The following is a 16,060-nucleotide window of genomic DNA, read 5'->3' as shown; positions in this document are numbered from 1 at the left end:
CAAAAAGATAAAAAAAATAGCAAATGGTAAAAAAAGAAAATGGCAAAAATGGAAATTTATAAAGAATGGCAAAACACTACAAAAAAATATAGCAAGCACAATTGAGCTGCTCGGCAGAAGAACTCGCTCTTCGCTCGAAAGGGAAAATTTCATAGCAGTTGTAGGCATAAAAATAGGAAAAAAAAAATTTCAAAATTTTTATTTTTAAAAAGTACTACCTTGTATAAAATATTAAAGCGCATCTTTTTTTTCTTTGAAATTTTTTTGTAGAGCGAATATTTTAGTTAATAATAACAAAAAACCGACAAATTTTAATTCTTAAATTTCATTCAATTTTTAAACATAAATTGTCATATCTTTGACAATTATTAATAAAATTACTTTAGAATTGATATCCTAACACATTGAAGTATAGAGAAAAGGATAACATAATAAGAATGTTCGAAATCATCATTTGTTTAATAATTTTTAATTGCTATTTAAGGACATATTGATAATCATGTTTTCTTATTTTGCCGACAAAAAGTCTGCGGGGAAGTTCCGAGTTTCAAGAACTTCCAGTGAGACATTTGTTTATCAATATGTAATAAAGTTTTTTGTAAATTTACAAAACGATTTATTAAATAGTTTAAAAAATATTGAAGTTTTAAAGAAACGCGTGCAGCCGCATATCACATCGCCACGTAGAGTAGAGTCTTATTACGCTCTCAGGGCGTGAAAACATCATCTTCCCATTACTTTTCAATAATATTATTAGTTATTTTCATAATATTATTAATTAAATTGTTTAAAATTATGAACAATTAATAAAAAATTAATTAACAACATTATTAAAAATAATTTAAAAAATTTTTAAATATGTATATATTGTATCTAAATTTTTATTAAATATATTATATTATTAAATAATTTTAAATTTTATTACAATTAAATAACAATTATGTTACTAATTACAAATGTTATTACAATGTTAAAATATAATGTAATACGTGTCGTCAAAAAGAAAACCGTTTAAAAGTTAATTTTAAACATCAAATTAAAAAATACAATAAAAGTGATATACTATAACTTTTCATTGTGATATAAAATAGGTTACTAAATAAAAATGTAACTACAAAGTTAAAATATTGATAAATATTAAAAAATTAATATTGTTTAAAAATATGTTATCTGCAAAAAAAAATGAACGTATACTTTACGAACAATATTTCTGAAACAATATTATTTTACTTATTAGGTAACTAACTTGTACAGTATATTTATTTTAATTTTTTATTAATTGTTTTAAAATTGAATGAAATTTAAGTATTAAAATTTGTCAGTTTTTTGTTATTATTAACTAAAATATTCGCTCTACAAAAAAATTTCAAAAAAAAGATGCGCTTTAATATTTTATACAAGGTAGTACTTTTTAAAAATTAAAAATTTTGAAATTTTTTTTTTCCTATTATTATGCCTACAACTGCTATGAAATTGTCCCTTCCGAGCGAAGAGCGAATTTTTCTTCCGAGCAGCTCAATTGGAGTTCTCGCTATATTTTTTTTGTAATCTACACGCAAAAATACGTAAAAGTGTATAAATTTGAAACTCTTTAGATAAAATATTCTTCGTTTTTTGGGGAAAAATCATGATTTTTATCGAAAATTATTAGTTTTTCCTTGAAAACACAATGATAATTAACTCCAATCGTTCTCGCTATATTTTTTTTGTAATCTACAACTAAAAATACGTAAAAAAGAATAAATTTGGATCCCTTAGGATAAAATTTTCTTCTTTTTTTATTCGAAAAATCCATGATTTTTCCTAAAAATATGAGTTTTTCTTAAAAACAATATGAACATCAACTCCAATTGTGCTCGCTATGTTTTTCCTGTAATCTACACGCAGAAATACGTAAGTATACCAAATATGAACTGCCTTCGTCCAATATTGTGTGCGCTAGGAGGATTAATCGCTTTTTTTCAAAATTTTTGATTTTTCCTTGACAACGCTATGTAAATTAATCCGAATCATGTTCGCTATATTTTTCCTGTAATTTTCACGTAAAAATACATAAGTGTACCAAATTTGAGCTCTCTATGTAAAAAGATGGGCCAACCAGAGGGGGGGTACATAGTCATTTTTAGGGATTTTTCGTAAAAATTCATGGTTTTTCCTTGACAACGCTATGATAATTAATTCCTTATGAGATTCGCTATATTTTTCCTGTAATTTTCACGTAAAAATACATAAGTGTACCAAATTTGAGCTCTCTATGTAAAAAGATGGGCCAACCAGAAGGGGGGTACATAGTCATTTTTAGGGATTTTTCGTAAAAATTCATGGTTTTTCCTTGACAACGCTATGATAATTAATTCCTTATGAGATTCGCTATATTTTTCCTGTAATCTACACGCCAAAATACATATGTATATCAAATTTCAGCCCTCTAGATAAATTCGTGTGGCCGCTAGGGGGGGGGGTACATGCCTTGCTTCACTAGTCTCATTAATAGGGTTCCCCCTTCGGGTACGGAACCCTAAAAATGAAAGTGAACATAAAAATTCTATTTTCTAAACATTTAAATCAAAATTATTATTTTCAATTTATTTATTTATTATAATTGGAAAATTTATTAATTAATTAAAAATTAATTTTTAAATTTTTTTCGTTTTGCAAAAGATTTAATTAATTTTTTTCTCCACTTTAAAAATTAATTAAATCTTTTGCAAAACGAAAAAAATTTAAAAATTAATTTTTAATTAATTAATAAATTTTTCAATTATAATAAGTAAATAAATTGAAAATAATAATTTTGATTTAAAGAATTAATAACTATTAATATAAATTAATACAACAATAATAATAATGATCTATTATTATTATTATTATTATTATTATTTTTTTTTTTTTTTTTTTTTTTTTTTTTATTATTATTATTATTATTATTATTAATACTTCTTAAATATTATTTATATTTATTTTCTGAAAATGTAATTTAAATTTTCAGGAAATGTTCGTCGCAAAAATTGACTGAATATTTAAATTAAATTTTCAGTCCACTTTTGCGATAAAACTTAAACGAATGTTTAATTTAATTATTTAGTCAACTTACCTGCTAAACATTTAACGAACATTTAATTTCAATGTTTATTCAACTTTCGAACGAACCATTTAACGAACATTTAATTTAAATGTTTACTCAGCTTTCCTGATAAACATTTAACGAATATTTAATTTAAATGTTTACTCAACTTTCCTGATAAACATTTATTCATGGCGGACATTTTAATATTTATGCAACCTTTACTCAAGTTTGCAATTAAACATTCCGAACATTGCAGTTAAAGCTTTAATAAATGTTTACTAAACTTTCAGTGCTGTGTGGGAAATATGGAAAACCATGAGTATGATGTTTTCTTATGTTTAAGTCAATGTGAAATCATATGTAAGAATGCACATGAAATCCCATATGGTTTCCTATATTAAAACTTGTATGTAAGATTTTATATAAGAAATTCTTTAGACCCAGATAGTACCAAAGTTTGCAGAAAGTTAACACAAAGGAAAACTTTCAGCAGTAAGTTAACAGTGTTAACTCAAACTCTGAGGACATTTAAAACTTCTCGAAGTTAATGGGAATTTTATATATTTCTTATCAAATTTGATGTGAGTTAATTATGAAGAAAAATTGACAAAAATAATATATGCCAGAAAAATTATAGGAAATAATGTAGGAATTCACATATGGTTTCAATGTAGAAACAAAATCATAAATTCCTACATGAAATCATACACCAATTCGTGTCCGAATTTCCTATTTGATATTACATGGAATTCTATGTGAATTCAGTAGTATAGCTATAGGCGGATTCTGAGCCACCTTCCGACCTTAGTCAGTAACGTAGATTTCGCGGGTTTGAGTCGACAGAGTTCATGGGTAATATTGTTAAAGGTCATCGAAGCTTCTCGAAATTCATAGAATGTCATCGAATGTCATAGAAGGTCATAGAAGGTTCTCGAAAGACATGTTTTTGGGGTCCCTGATTACAAATATGAAGTCACTTTTTCAAAGTCATCAAAATTCACAGAAGGTCATTGAAGGGAACTGAAAGTCATCGAAGGTCATGGAATCTGATATCAAATTTGTATTTAGCGACCCCGAAAACCCCCTAGTAACATTTTTTATGAATATTCAATAAGTCTTTACCATTTTTTTTATTTGTGGCTAGATGCATCATCGACTTTCAGTGGTTTAAATATTTTTCTTGTCAAAGTCTTATTAATTGTTTACTGTGCTGCCATCTAGGGTTCATCGGTGTAACCTGTAACTTGCTGTCGATAAACGTTGTCCAATACACACAAAAAGTAAACAATAAACACATTAATTTTCCCTATTTATTACACTTTCAAATGCTTTAAAATAATAAATTAATACTTTTTCACTATTTTTTTCTTATTAAAAAATCATATCTAAAACATTTTTAATTGAATTATATAAAAATTTGACAGAATATCCTAATATAATAGTGCTCCATATTTTATCTTTTATTTCACTTATTTCGTATTAAATTGATACAAATAAGGTCTTAAATTACTCATGAACACTTTTTCTACAAATCCCAATAAATACTTTATCATATTTTATTGTTTAAATAACATTTTTAGTGACCGTTGTGTTCCCAACGGTGTTTCAATGCTATTCCGTTCAAAACGCGTTGGACCCATCCGCTAAGGATTTAAAAAAATATTTTTAATTGTTTAAACAATTTTATTGATTTTAGTTCCTCATTACGAAATTAAAAACATATGGAGAGAAATGTGCAATATTATTAGTCAAGGTAAACGATTAATACTTACTTTAATTAATTTTTACACATAGCATTGTTAAAACAATCCTTAATTAACAAATACATAGTATTGCTGCTTTTACATGTTTGGGTAGATTTAGATTTGCTTTAAGTTCTTTTTAAAGATAATGTATTTTTATAATATTTAACAAAATCAATAATTAATTTAATAATTTTTATATATTCAATAACAATTTTATATAAACAAAATATTTTTTGTTATTTTTACCCAGTCTATTTACAGCTCTTTTCTTTATTTTTTAATTATTTCTCTCATATTTTTATTTAACGTAAATACTAGCAATATTGAAACTATTGTTAGTTAACAAATTTACAAAATTGTTGTTATCAGACATTGTAAATTATTTTAACAATACCTGGACTTATAATATTGCACATTTCTCTCTATATGTTATTAATTTTGTGATGAGGAACTACAATCATTAAAATTGTTTATCAAAATTGTTTAAATAATTGAAAAATTTTTTTTCAAGAACAAAATTAAAGGCATTATGCAGAATTCTATCATCTTTAACATAATACCAAGAATGTCAAAATAGGTTGAAATTTGTAGGCTCTATGTTAATAAAAATAAAATCAACAAAGTGTGCAGGGTGGAAGGTGTATTGCCTACGAAACCCATGTCTGAGTTGAGCCTAAAAATAAAAGTATATTAATTTAAACAAAATTTTTTTATCCGCCTTACTGGATTAACCATTTTGAATTTTTTTTATTCTAACCTCAAAATCGTATTTAGCGACTCCAAAAAAACATAATTTATCCACCATTTTGAATTTTTTAATTCTAACCTCAAAATCATATTTAACGATCTCAAAAAACAAGATTCAAGCGAAATTACTATTTTATATATTTTTTTATCCACTATTTTCAATTTTTTGATTCTAACCTCAATATCATATTTAGCGTCCGTAGCCGACTTTTATTAGAAGTATTTGCATTTGTCTAACCCTTTCTTGATCAGAGTAGAGGGAAACTACGGAAAACCTCTACTGAATACAGACGGTTTATTGACTGTCGAGTCATGAATGTACATTTAAATAGTCATCCAAATGCCCAAACATATCCTCGACGTCAAACCTCCCGCTTAGTATATCTCGATTGCAGCGAAAACACCAGGGCTATGTCGGGTACCGAGGCGGTCACGCATCCAAATACTGACCGTGCTTGGATGTGCTTAACCTCGGTAAACGCAAGCCATGATGCTTCACCGCCCGAGCTATACTATCGGTTTTTTAAATTTAATATTTTAATTAATAAAAATTTTAATGAAATATTTAAGGGGGAGTGACATCTTTAAGTTCTGTTTTGAACCTGTTTTTCATGAACTTTTTTAAGTTACAGGAATAAAGTAATCAAAATTTGGTTTCGGGGACTTTATTTGTTAACTTTTTAAGTATACGAAAATATATTTATACTTAAAAAAAAGTTTCAATTTGTTGACTGTACATGCCAACAAAAACTTAAATTTTTTCTGAACCTGTGATAGATTTAGCTTTAGAGTACGTAGGATATTTTAAAAATATTCGTTTTTGTGGATTTGGCAGCTATTTGAAGGAAAAGGTCGATTTTTAGGGCTAAATTTTTTCAAAAAATCCGCTACGTACTCCAAAGCATTAGTAAATGACGATAAAAAAAACATCGGCCGAAGTAAATCCGATCAAAACTGTTCGAGCTAGACTGCCCACCGTTTTGAAAAATGTCATTTTGAGAAAAACGCGTTTAAAGTTTTGACATATGAAAACTTTTAAGAAAATGAAGTCAACGTTAATCTGCGATGCCTGCACCATATAATTGGCCTTCTACATTAATATTGGCTTCATCTTCAGCCTTTCGAGCGGCTGTGAGCGTAAAAAAACGCAATTGTTACCACGGTTTTTGCTTTTGCTGATATAATTTCTATTCTACACATTATAAAGTAACGTTTAAAAAAACAAGGTCAAAGTTGTCACTCCCCCTTAATGAATATTTTTTTAACAATTTTTAATTTTCCAAAGCTTTTGATTTTTTTATTCCACTTAACTCTTTTGGTTACTGCTTTCTTTTAAAAAGATTTTCCTTAAATTCATCATCATCGTTATTATCATTAAATTCCAACAGGTCTTTTAAATTTGACAAGGTGCGCCTTAACCAGACTCAACGCAAAAGTCTCTGCTCAGTTAAAATTTTTTTTTTCTTGTGAAAGTATATGGAAAATAGAAACTTTTCTCAAAGAAATCAAAATAATCTATAGAGCCGTTTTTGAGAACAGTCCGATTGAATATTTTTACCATTAAAAATATATTTCTTTGAATGAAAATATCGAAAAGAAGATTATTATTGAAGATTATTATTCTTTTGAATTGTTGCAAGAATATTTGGATATTTCATAGGATTACTTCAGGAATATTTTTATATTAATTAATTGTTATTAAAAAAGTTTTTAATATGTTATTTTCAATAAAAAGTCATGATTTTAACAATAACATAGTAAACGGTCTGTGATTGGTTGAACTGCGTATGACGTCACAATTCATGTTTTGTCAGTGAAATCGAATGTATTAACGTTGATTAACGTGAAAACATCTTGTTTTTGATAAATATTTTATTTTAAAATGAAAAATGTATAAATTTTATTAAAATTATTTTTAAAAATAATTTCTTGTATTTGTACTTACATTTTTTTTGCAATAAATAATGTGTCAAAACATATTTAAAATAAATACAACCGCAAATGAGAGTATCATAACCTATAACATAATGTCAAAACTATTTTCTCTCTTTGCATTTATATTTATTATATAAATAAAGTTAAAACATATTCAAAATAAATTAAATAAATAAATAAAAGGATAAGCAAGAAAATCCTAACCTATAATAAGTTTATTTTATATTTTTATTATATATAATCTTATAAGATGAATATTTATATTATTATAAAGATCAAAACGAGAAGAATATGGAGACAAAGCTGTTAGATATGTTGAAGTAAAACGAGAAGGATATTTATGCACTGTTAAAGCCAGGATATGTCCAGAACACAGAGTTGGGAGTAAACCCTACATCGTGATTTGTTGACGTTAATGATTTTTTAATTTTCTCTGAACAATTTTTGTCAATTTCTGTTTGTGAAAAAATAGCAGCAGAAACAAAACAACAAGCGGAATTGAAATTATGGAAAGAACTGCGATATGGTCGTATAACAGCATCTAAAATCTACGAAATTGCACACCGCAAAACCGAACGAGGCGTTTTGATTGAACAAATAATAGGCGCTTCGAAAATCAAAGACACTGCAGCAATGAAAAGAGGACGAGAACTTGAGAAAGAAGTTCTTGCTGAATTAAAATATTGGATGAAAGATATTAAAATTGAAAATTGTGGATTTTTTTTAAATAAGAATTTTCCAATAGTTGGAGCTTCTCCTGACGCTTTAGGACCAGATTTTGTAGTAGAAATAAAGTGTCCTACAACAGCGAAAGCTAAAAAAAATTATATTAACTCATCGAATCAAATAACAAAGAAATATTTGGGTCAAATTCAGTTACAAATGTTTGTAACTGGGAAAAAACGAGGTTTCTTTTGCGTTGCTCACCATGACTTTGAAGTTACTAAAAATTTTACCATGGTTAGTGTACAGTCTGATGAATTATTAATAATGGACCTTTTAGAAAAAAGTATGGATTTTTGGAAGAAAAATATTTTTCCTACTTTGTATAACGCTGCTCTTTAATAGCTTCGTAAAAGGAATTAATATACTTTGTAAAAATAAAAATTACAGTATTAAAGCTTTGTCATTTTATTTTTATATTTTTCAGTTGTTTTATAATTAACGAAATTTATTTTACATGTATTTTGTTTCATCATAATTGAGCAATTACAGGAGTTTGTAAATTTATTAAAGCAGAGGCAATGATAATAACGTCATCAATTAAATTTAATGATTGAATGGGGACTGTTGCGTGTGGTTTCAATAAAGCAAATTCTCTATATCTTTTTATTACACGTTCTATGTGAATTCTTAAACTTGCAATACGTTTCGTTTCCATCACTTCAAGCTTAGTTGGTTTACTGTTGCTAGAAACACTTGGGGGTCTGACAAGAGTACAATTTTTTTGCGTTAGCAAAGGTTCGATATGCTTGAAACCTCGATCAGCCATAACAGCACAGTCATTTTGATTCCTCCGACAATATGCGGATGATAAAAAAAGCATCCTCGTTCACACCAATGTAACTTTTAGGTTTTTTTAAAATGCGACTGATTCGCATTTCTGCAGGCTGCTTATGCACGAGATGAATTTTTTCTGCAGAAGTTTCGTCACTGCTTTGGGTGCTGGTTATAAATTCTTCCGAACTAAGCAATCCATCATTACTTTTGATTGGTGAATTAGACGTCATCGAATTTGTTTTGTTGATCATGATGTTTCTCGAAAACCTATTTATTGGTTTTATTGGTGAACAGGCTACATTTTTCCTTTCTGAGTTGTTTTCATAAAGATTGCAATACCAGTGCTACGATAATGCGATTTAATCTTAATGCAAACTTGAACACCGACATCTTTCACAGTTTTTGAGGGTAACTCGAAAGAAAGATTTCTGTCACCAACGGGTTCAGTCGCAGAATTCGTATCATTGACGGGCAATGCCGGCAATTGACGGTAATTTTCATTACCTGTAATTGTTGAAAGTTCATTATCATTATTGGCATTATCATTATTAGACTGTTGATTTTGTTCTTGTTCTATATCTTCCAAGATTCGTATTTTTTTCAATTTTTTTGCCCCAGGGCGAGTCACATCTGGAAATGCACGTTTTCTGTCTTTCTGACAACTAAAAAATCGTGGCAGCACGCCTTTTTTCAAAAATATTCTTACTCCAGGGTCTAGTTTTACCCGAGTATAATTTTCGATATCTTCTTCCACCTATAAAAATATGTTAGATAAACTAAATAAAAACGTAAAAACTATAAATATTTATTTTATTATAATATTATACTATTAATATGGAATGTGTATAATAAATGGAGCTTTATTAGATATATTCTTCTATCAAATAATTACCATAAATATCGACTGTTAATAATAAAATTAAATATATAAGTAAACTCTCTGTGAACCTAACCACAAAATCTAAGAAATTTAATCTCAAAATCTGAGACATTTTAATAGCAAAGGTTATAAATATTATTAATAAATAAATAATTATTGATAATAATAATAATTAATGGTTGTTTCCTAAAGAAAACTTTTCATCCAATAATAAATAAATATACTGTCAACTTGTAGACACATATAGACACTTAACCTATTAAAAGATAATTATAACTTTACAAAACCTATTTTATACAGAATAATGGCAAATGTTTATAAAATATAAGGTTATTTTATATAATTACTTTTAATTAATATATTACAATACTTACTTTAAAATGATCTTCACAGCAAAATAAACTTGATTTTAAAGACGTTTCTCGAGCACGACGAGTAATTTTAATCCATTTTTTTCTTTCTGAACCTTTTGGAACAGATATAAATATTTTTGCAGGATTGTTAATATTTCTGTTTTTGCATTCAGGCACAAAACAATATTTATATGTGCCGGTTTTATTTGTAAGAACATTATTATTGTTTTCCTCCATGGTAAACGCATTACCTTTATAACATGATACTGAACTGTGACGTCACGAGAGATTTCGCGCGCTTTCGTCGCGTTTGAATATGGTAAATTTTATAAACTAATTTTTTATAAGATAACTTAACTTTTAAGAGAAAAAAAAATTACGACATTTGTTTTATCCTTTCTAGAATGTATTCCAAAAGTTTTTGAAATTTCGTGAAAGGGTCTATAGGGACGTGCACGCGCGACCAGAGTTGTCTCATTTTTTTTCTCAACGGTTTCTTACACAAAATTGTGTGGGGAATTCAAAAGAAAAAAATTTATTTTTCTGTAGGACGTCAAGAACACTATTTTTTAATAACATTTTATAAATAAATAATATAAAAATCTATTAAATATAAAAATTTTTCAAAATAAAAATTATATTTAGAAACTACATTTTAAGACGAGAAAACCCCTTTTTTTAATTGGTGTTGAATATTTGAAATTTATATTATTACGTCCCTGTATTACAAACTTGTCTGATGACCTCTAAGGGAATTTTCAAATGTATTGCTTATACTGTTTTTCGATTAAATACGCGAGTTGACTCAGAAACTCTGAGAGAAGCGAATATATTAAACACGAATCTTTTCAATTTTGTAATTTCTCATTTTTGTTGAATAAACACATTGTTATTTGTTAAATTTGCATTCAACAAACAGTTTTATTCTCCCTTCAAGACATCCAGCAACAAATACAAATATTTAGTTAAAAGTTACATTCACAAAACTAAGTATTTTGAACAATGGTCCTTCGAGCCGGATAATTCTGATAGTTCGGATTGTTCGGAAAATTCGAATGAGTGATTAGTGCAACACACAAACCTAACTATGAGTGTAAGTGACTGAAGTGTATTTATATCTAAACTGCAATGAAAACTGTAAACAAAGTGCTCATAAACTAATTGATGTGTTGCTACCTCTCTTACACTAAAGCTGGCGAATATTGTAGCATCTATCTTTTTTCTCTCTCAAGAACACTGAGTGTTATCTTGAATCTCTCTCTCCCCCTCGCCACACCGTCTCATAAGCAGCAGTGTACCCTTCTTTCCCTATAGAACTATCTTTCTCAGTAGATAAGTTCCCTTCCCCGCACGACACCTTCTCATGAATCGCAGTGGGACTCTTTACATCAAATTCTGTCTTACTCTTCATAGACACACTCTCTGCTTCGCACACTAAGCTGTCGAAAAGTTCAGCGGTCCTTCTCGACTGTCATCACCTCTCTCTCGTTTCTTCATATCGAAACGATTCTGCTTTGTGCGGATCTTCGCAACCATTGAAATAAAATGACAATCCTGACTCTCGATTGTACTCAAATTTCTCGGATTAAAGTAACTTAATCAAATTTTCTCAATGATTTTTTTGATCATCAAATTATAATGTCTATTAAACATTATAACTAATTCTAATATTCAAAATACCGCTTCTCTTAATTACAAATAAAATTCAAAATGGTTGAGCCAAGTAAGAAAATCAAAAAACTTTTGTTAGAGCAAGAAAGTATAATATAGACAACGGTATTCTTGCGTGAACGTTTAAATCTCCTAAACCAAACATGGGAACACTGTCGTCAACTAGACATCAACATTCAAGCAAATTGTGTCCCCGATGACCAAGATCTTCCGTACTTCAGGCAGAAGCTTTTTAACACAACTGCAGAGGTGTATGAAAAAGCTGTCGATTTCCTCTTGGAGAAGATGCCCGATGACACACCGACTTCTCCACGAGATGCTTCATTTATTCAGCATAGTTCAAAGCTAAGTAAACTTCACATGAAATTACCAACATTTTCAGGAAATTACAAAGAATGGATTTATTTTCGTGAATTATTTACTTCTCTCGTAATCAACGATCACTCTCTTGACAATATCGAGCGTTTTCACTACTTGATCACTAGCTTAACCGGAGAAGCTAGTACTGTTGTTCAACATTTAGCAATAACGGGAGACAATTTCAATGCTGCGTGGACTAATTTAACAACTCGTTATAAGAATAATAGAATCATTGTCGAAACTTGCATGCAACAATTACGCGAATTGCCAGACATTACTTCTGATTATTTAAACAGTTTGAAAAATTTACGAGATACTGTAACTACTGCTCTTAACACTTTAAAAGCCGTCAATCGACCGGTAGACAAGTGGCATGACTGGTTAGTTACTCTTTTAGCTTCAAAATTCGACAAACAATCGAGACGTGAATTGGAAATGTTTACCGGAGATTCAAATGAAATGCCGAATTACGAAAAGTTTGATAAATTTTTACAAAATCGAATTCGCACATTAGAAGCAATAAATATTTGTTCAAAATCAAGTGAAACTAAATCGGTTAAAAATTCGAGTAAACAAACGAAATAAAATCCTGTACACGTACATCAAACATCGAAAAAAGTTTCTTGTCCTGTATGCAAAGCTGAAAATAAAATTTATTATTGTAAACAATTTCAAGAAATGAAAATTTCTGACCGCGAAGCATTTATACAACAATGAGAGCGCTGTACTAATTGTCTCGCAAAAAATCACTCTGTTTCGAATTGCCCAAGTAAGATAAATTGTAAACTTTGTAAAAGCAGACATCATTATCTACTGCATAATGAAAACACTCAAAAATCAAAATATAACCAACCCCCTTCCGATCCCACTCCATCCACTTCTGTCTTGACTTCAAATTTTTGTACTAGTGAAGAGCTTCAATCAACGAGTCAAGTTAATTCACATTTAAATATACCGAACTCAAAAAGTAAATCAGCAATTTTACTGGCTACTGCTCGCGTTGTAATTTTATCAGATCAAGGTCGACAAATTTGTGTTCGCGGGCTGCTCGATCAGGGTTCCGAGGCTTCGTTTGTAACGGAATCAGTAGTGCAAGCTTTGCATCTTTCTCGCTCACGAATTTCAACGACCATTTCCGGGATAGGTGGTGCGCATGCCGGGCATGTTTAAAATTCGGTTAATTTTTCAATTACATCACATGTAACGCCGGGAGAAGTGCTCAGTGCCAGAGCTCTTGTCGTTCAAAAAATTACTGACTATGTTCCGAAACGATTTGCCGTGAACCAAAATCTCGCTCATTTGCGCGGCTTAGAACTCGCGGATCCTTGCAACATGATCGGAGAACGAATTGACCTTCTAATTAGGTCAGATCTTTATGGTTCGATTTTACGAAACGGTATTAAACATGGCCCACCTGGATCACCCACTGCCCAATTGACGATGTTTGGATGGGTTCTTTCAGGTCCTTATCAATCCGAGCTTCAGCATCTCCCTTCGGTAAATATACATCATGCATTTATCCCGTCTCTCAACGAAAGTATAATGAACTTTTGGTCAATTGAAGAAGTACCAAAATTTGCCCCTCTCTCAAAAACTGAAAAAGAGTGTGAAGCTCACTTTGAAAGCATTCACTATCGCTTGCCAAGTGGACAATTTGGCGTCCATCTTCCATTCGAATCGTTACCAACCGCAGGTAGCGATCATCGTTCGAACGCTCTATCGTCTTTTTTTCGCTTAGAAAAAAGGTTAGAAAAGAATCCTCAACTAAAAAAGGGTTATTCCGCTTTTCTTGAAGAATACGAAAATCTCGGACATATGTCAAAGCTAAATTCAATTAAAATTTCATATCCTACTCGAATCTTTATACCCCACCTTCCAGTCTTGCGCGATTCGAGTCCCACCACTAAGCTGCGAGTCGTATTCAATGCCTCTCAGACTACTTCTCAAGGAAAATCCTTGAATCAACTTCTTCCCAGATAACATTCATGCGTCTCACGTTAGTCGCATGTCAGGCGTCGCATTTTATGTCTGAATTAATGTACCTTAATTGCGTGCATTGAATTCGCATATTAGTGTCACAAAATGCGTCACATTTGAGAGTTCACATGAGTACATGTAATGCCGGCAGTTACGTGCTCTTAAGTCGCTTGTATCTCGCATAACGTGTGTCGCATTTTCGTGCACGCATAAAAGTACCTTAATTACATGCATGTGAGTGCTGCTTTATAGATGCATTTCGTGCGTGCTGTAATGTATGTGGAGTGAGCGTTAGTCTGTCAGCGTCAGTATAGATTGTGCAGTCAGTGGATCTGGATCAACTGTTCAATTTTACCTGTTGTGTGCAACAATAAGTGCGCTACTGTACCCGGCTACCGGCAATCAGCAATTTGGCGTTTTGTTTTTAGCGGATATATTCAAGTAAGTAAATTTTATATATATATATATATATACTAGGTTATAATTATTAAATACATTTTAGATAATTATAAATTTAAAACAAAGTTTTATATGTTTATATTTTCATCAATATTTTTCTTTCTAAAAAACTAACCTCAAAAAATTTGCTTCATTGATTACAAATTTTATAAATTCGATGAAATTATTAAATAATTATATTTTAACAGCAACTTTTTTTATTCATTAAATATAAATATTAAAATTTATAATATTAATAAACATCATGTTACTTAAATAGTACTATAAAATCTGCCTTATGTAATTAATTAACAAATTCCTCAATTTGTTTATTTATTTCACTTAAATATTTTACTTTTTTAAAACTTTTAATTTTAGACGTTTTAAAAATGATTTTAATTTTTTTGCTCGGAATTTTGAAATTTCCAAAAAAAAAATTTTTGCAGAAAAGAGAATCGAAGAATTTAAATTTATATAAAATTCGATTTAAAAGAATTTCCATTCGGCAGAACTTTTAAAAAGTGTTTTTTTAATACTTATTAAAATTTTTAAATTAATATAATTTTAATTTAACGAAATTTATGTTTATAAAAATTGACAAAAAAGAAATAAATAGAATTTTTCTTAAATGAGAATTCTGTTACCTAAATAAGAATTAGTTTAAATAAAAATTTTCTTTAAGAAAAATTTTTTTTTATTAAGAATTTTGTTAAATAGAAATTCTGTTAATTGTGGATTTATTAAATGAAAATTCTGTTAAGTAAATATTTCAATAAATCGAAATTTACTATAATAACAATTCTGTTAAAAAATGGTTCTTTATGGAATTTTTGTTGTCATAAATTCCGTTAAATTGAAATTAAATTAATTTGAAATTCGATGTACTATAAAATCCGGTTTATGGAATTTCACTAAATAAAAATTTGATAATTTAAGATTTAATGCAGTAAGAATTCTTTTAAATTAAATGTTGAGAATATTTATACGTCCTCAATTTGTTTATTTATTTTACTTAAATATTATATTTTTTCAAAACTTTTAATTTTAGACGTTTTAAAAATGATTTTATTTTTTTTGCTCGGAATTTTCAAATTTCCAAAAAATAAATTTTTGCACAAAAGAGAATCGAAGAATTTACATTTATATAAAATTCGATTTAAAAGAATTTCCATTCGGAAGAACTTTTATAAAGTGTTTTTTTAATACTTATTAAAAATTTTTAATTAATATAATTTTAATTTAACGAAATTTATGTTTATAAAAATTGACAAAAAAGAAATAAATAGAATTTTTCTTAAATGAGAATTCTGTTACCTAAATAAGAATTAGTTTAAATTAAAATTTACTTTAAGAAAAATTTTTTTTAATTAAGAATTTTGTTAAATAG

At 28.6% G+C, this 16,060-nt stretch overlaps 2 protein-coding genes across 3 annotated transcripts in view; both read right to left on the bottom strand.

Moving 5' to 3' along the window:
• LOC127278525 (WASH complex subunit 5) overlaps positions 1-16,060 on the bottom strand; it is a 290,329-nt gene that overhangs the window by 44,296 nt on the left and 229,973 nt on the right. The window lies entirely within an intron of this gene.
• On the bottom strand, positions 9,290-10,666 carry LOC127278544 (uncharacterized). Its single transcript, XM_051300306.1, has 2 exons — positions 10,249-10,666; positions 9,290-9,748 (listed from the first exon to the last, which is right to left on the bottom strand). Exons 1-2 carry the CDS (start codon positions 10,462-10,464, stop codon positions 9,290-9,292), a joined length of 675 nt encoding a protein of 224 aa, XP_051156263.1. The 5' UTR covers positions 10,465-10,666.

This window comes from Leptopilina boulardi, unplaced genomic scaffold (genome assembly GCF_019393585.1).
Source record: "Leptopilina boulardi isolate dan_hultmark-lab unplaced genomic scaffold, ZJU_Lbou_2.1 LbouV2_204, whole genome shotgun sequence".
In the NCBI taxonomy this organism is placed as follows: Eukaryota; Metazoa; Arthropoda; class Insecta; order Hymenoptera; family Figitidae; genus Leptopilina; species Leptopilina boulardi.
The sequence above is the reverse complement of the archived record's forward strand: the minus strand, read 5'-3'. Positions and strand labels throughout refer to the sequence as shown.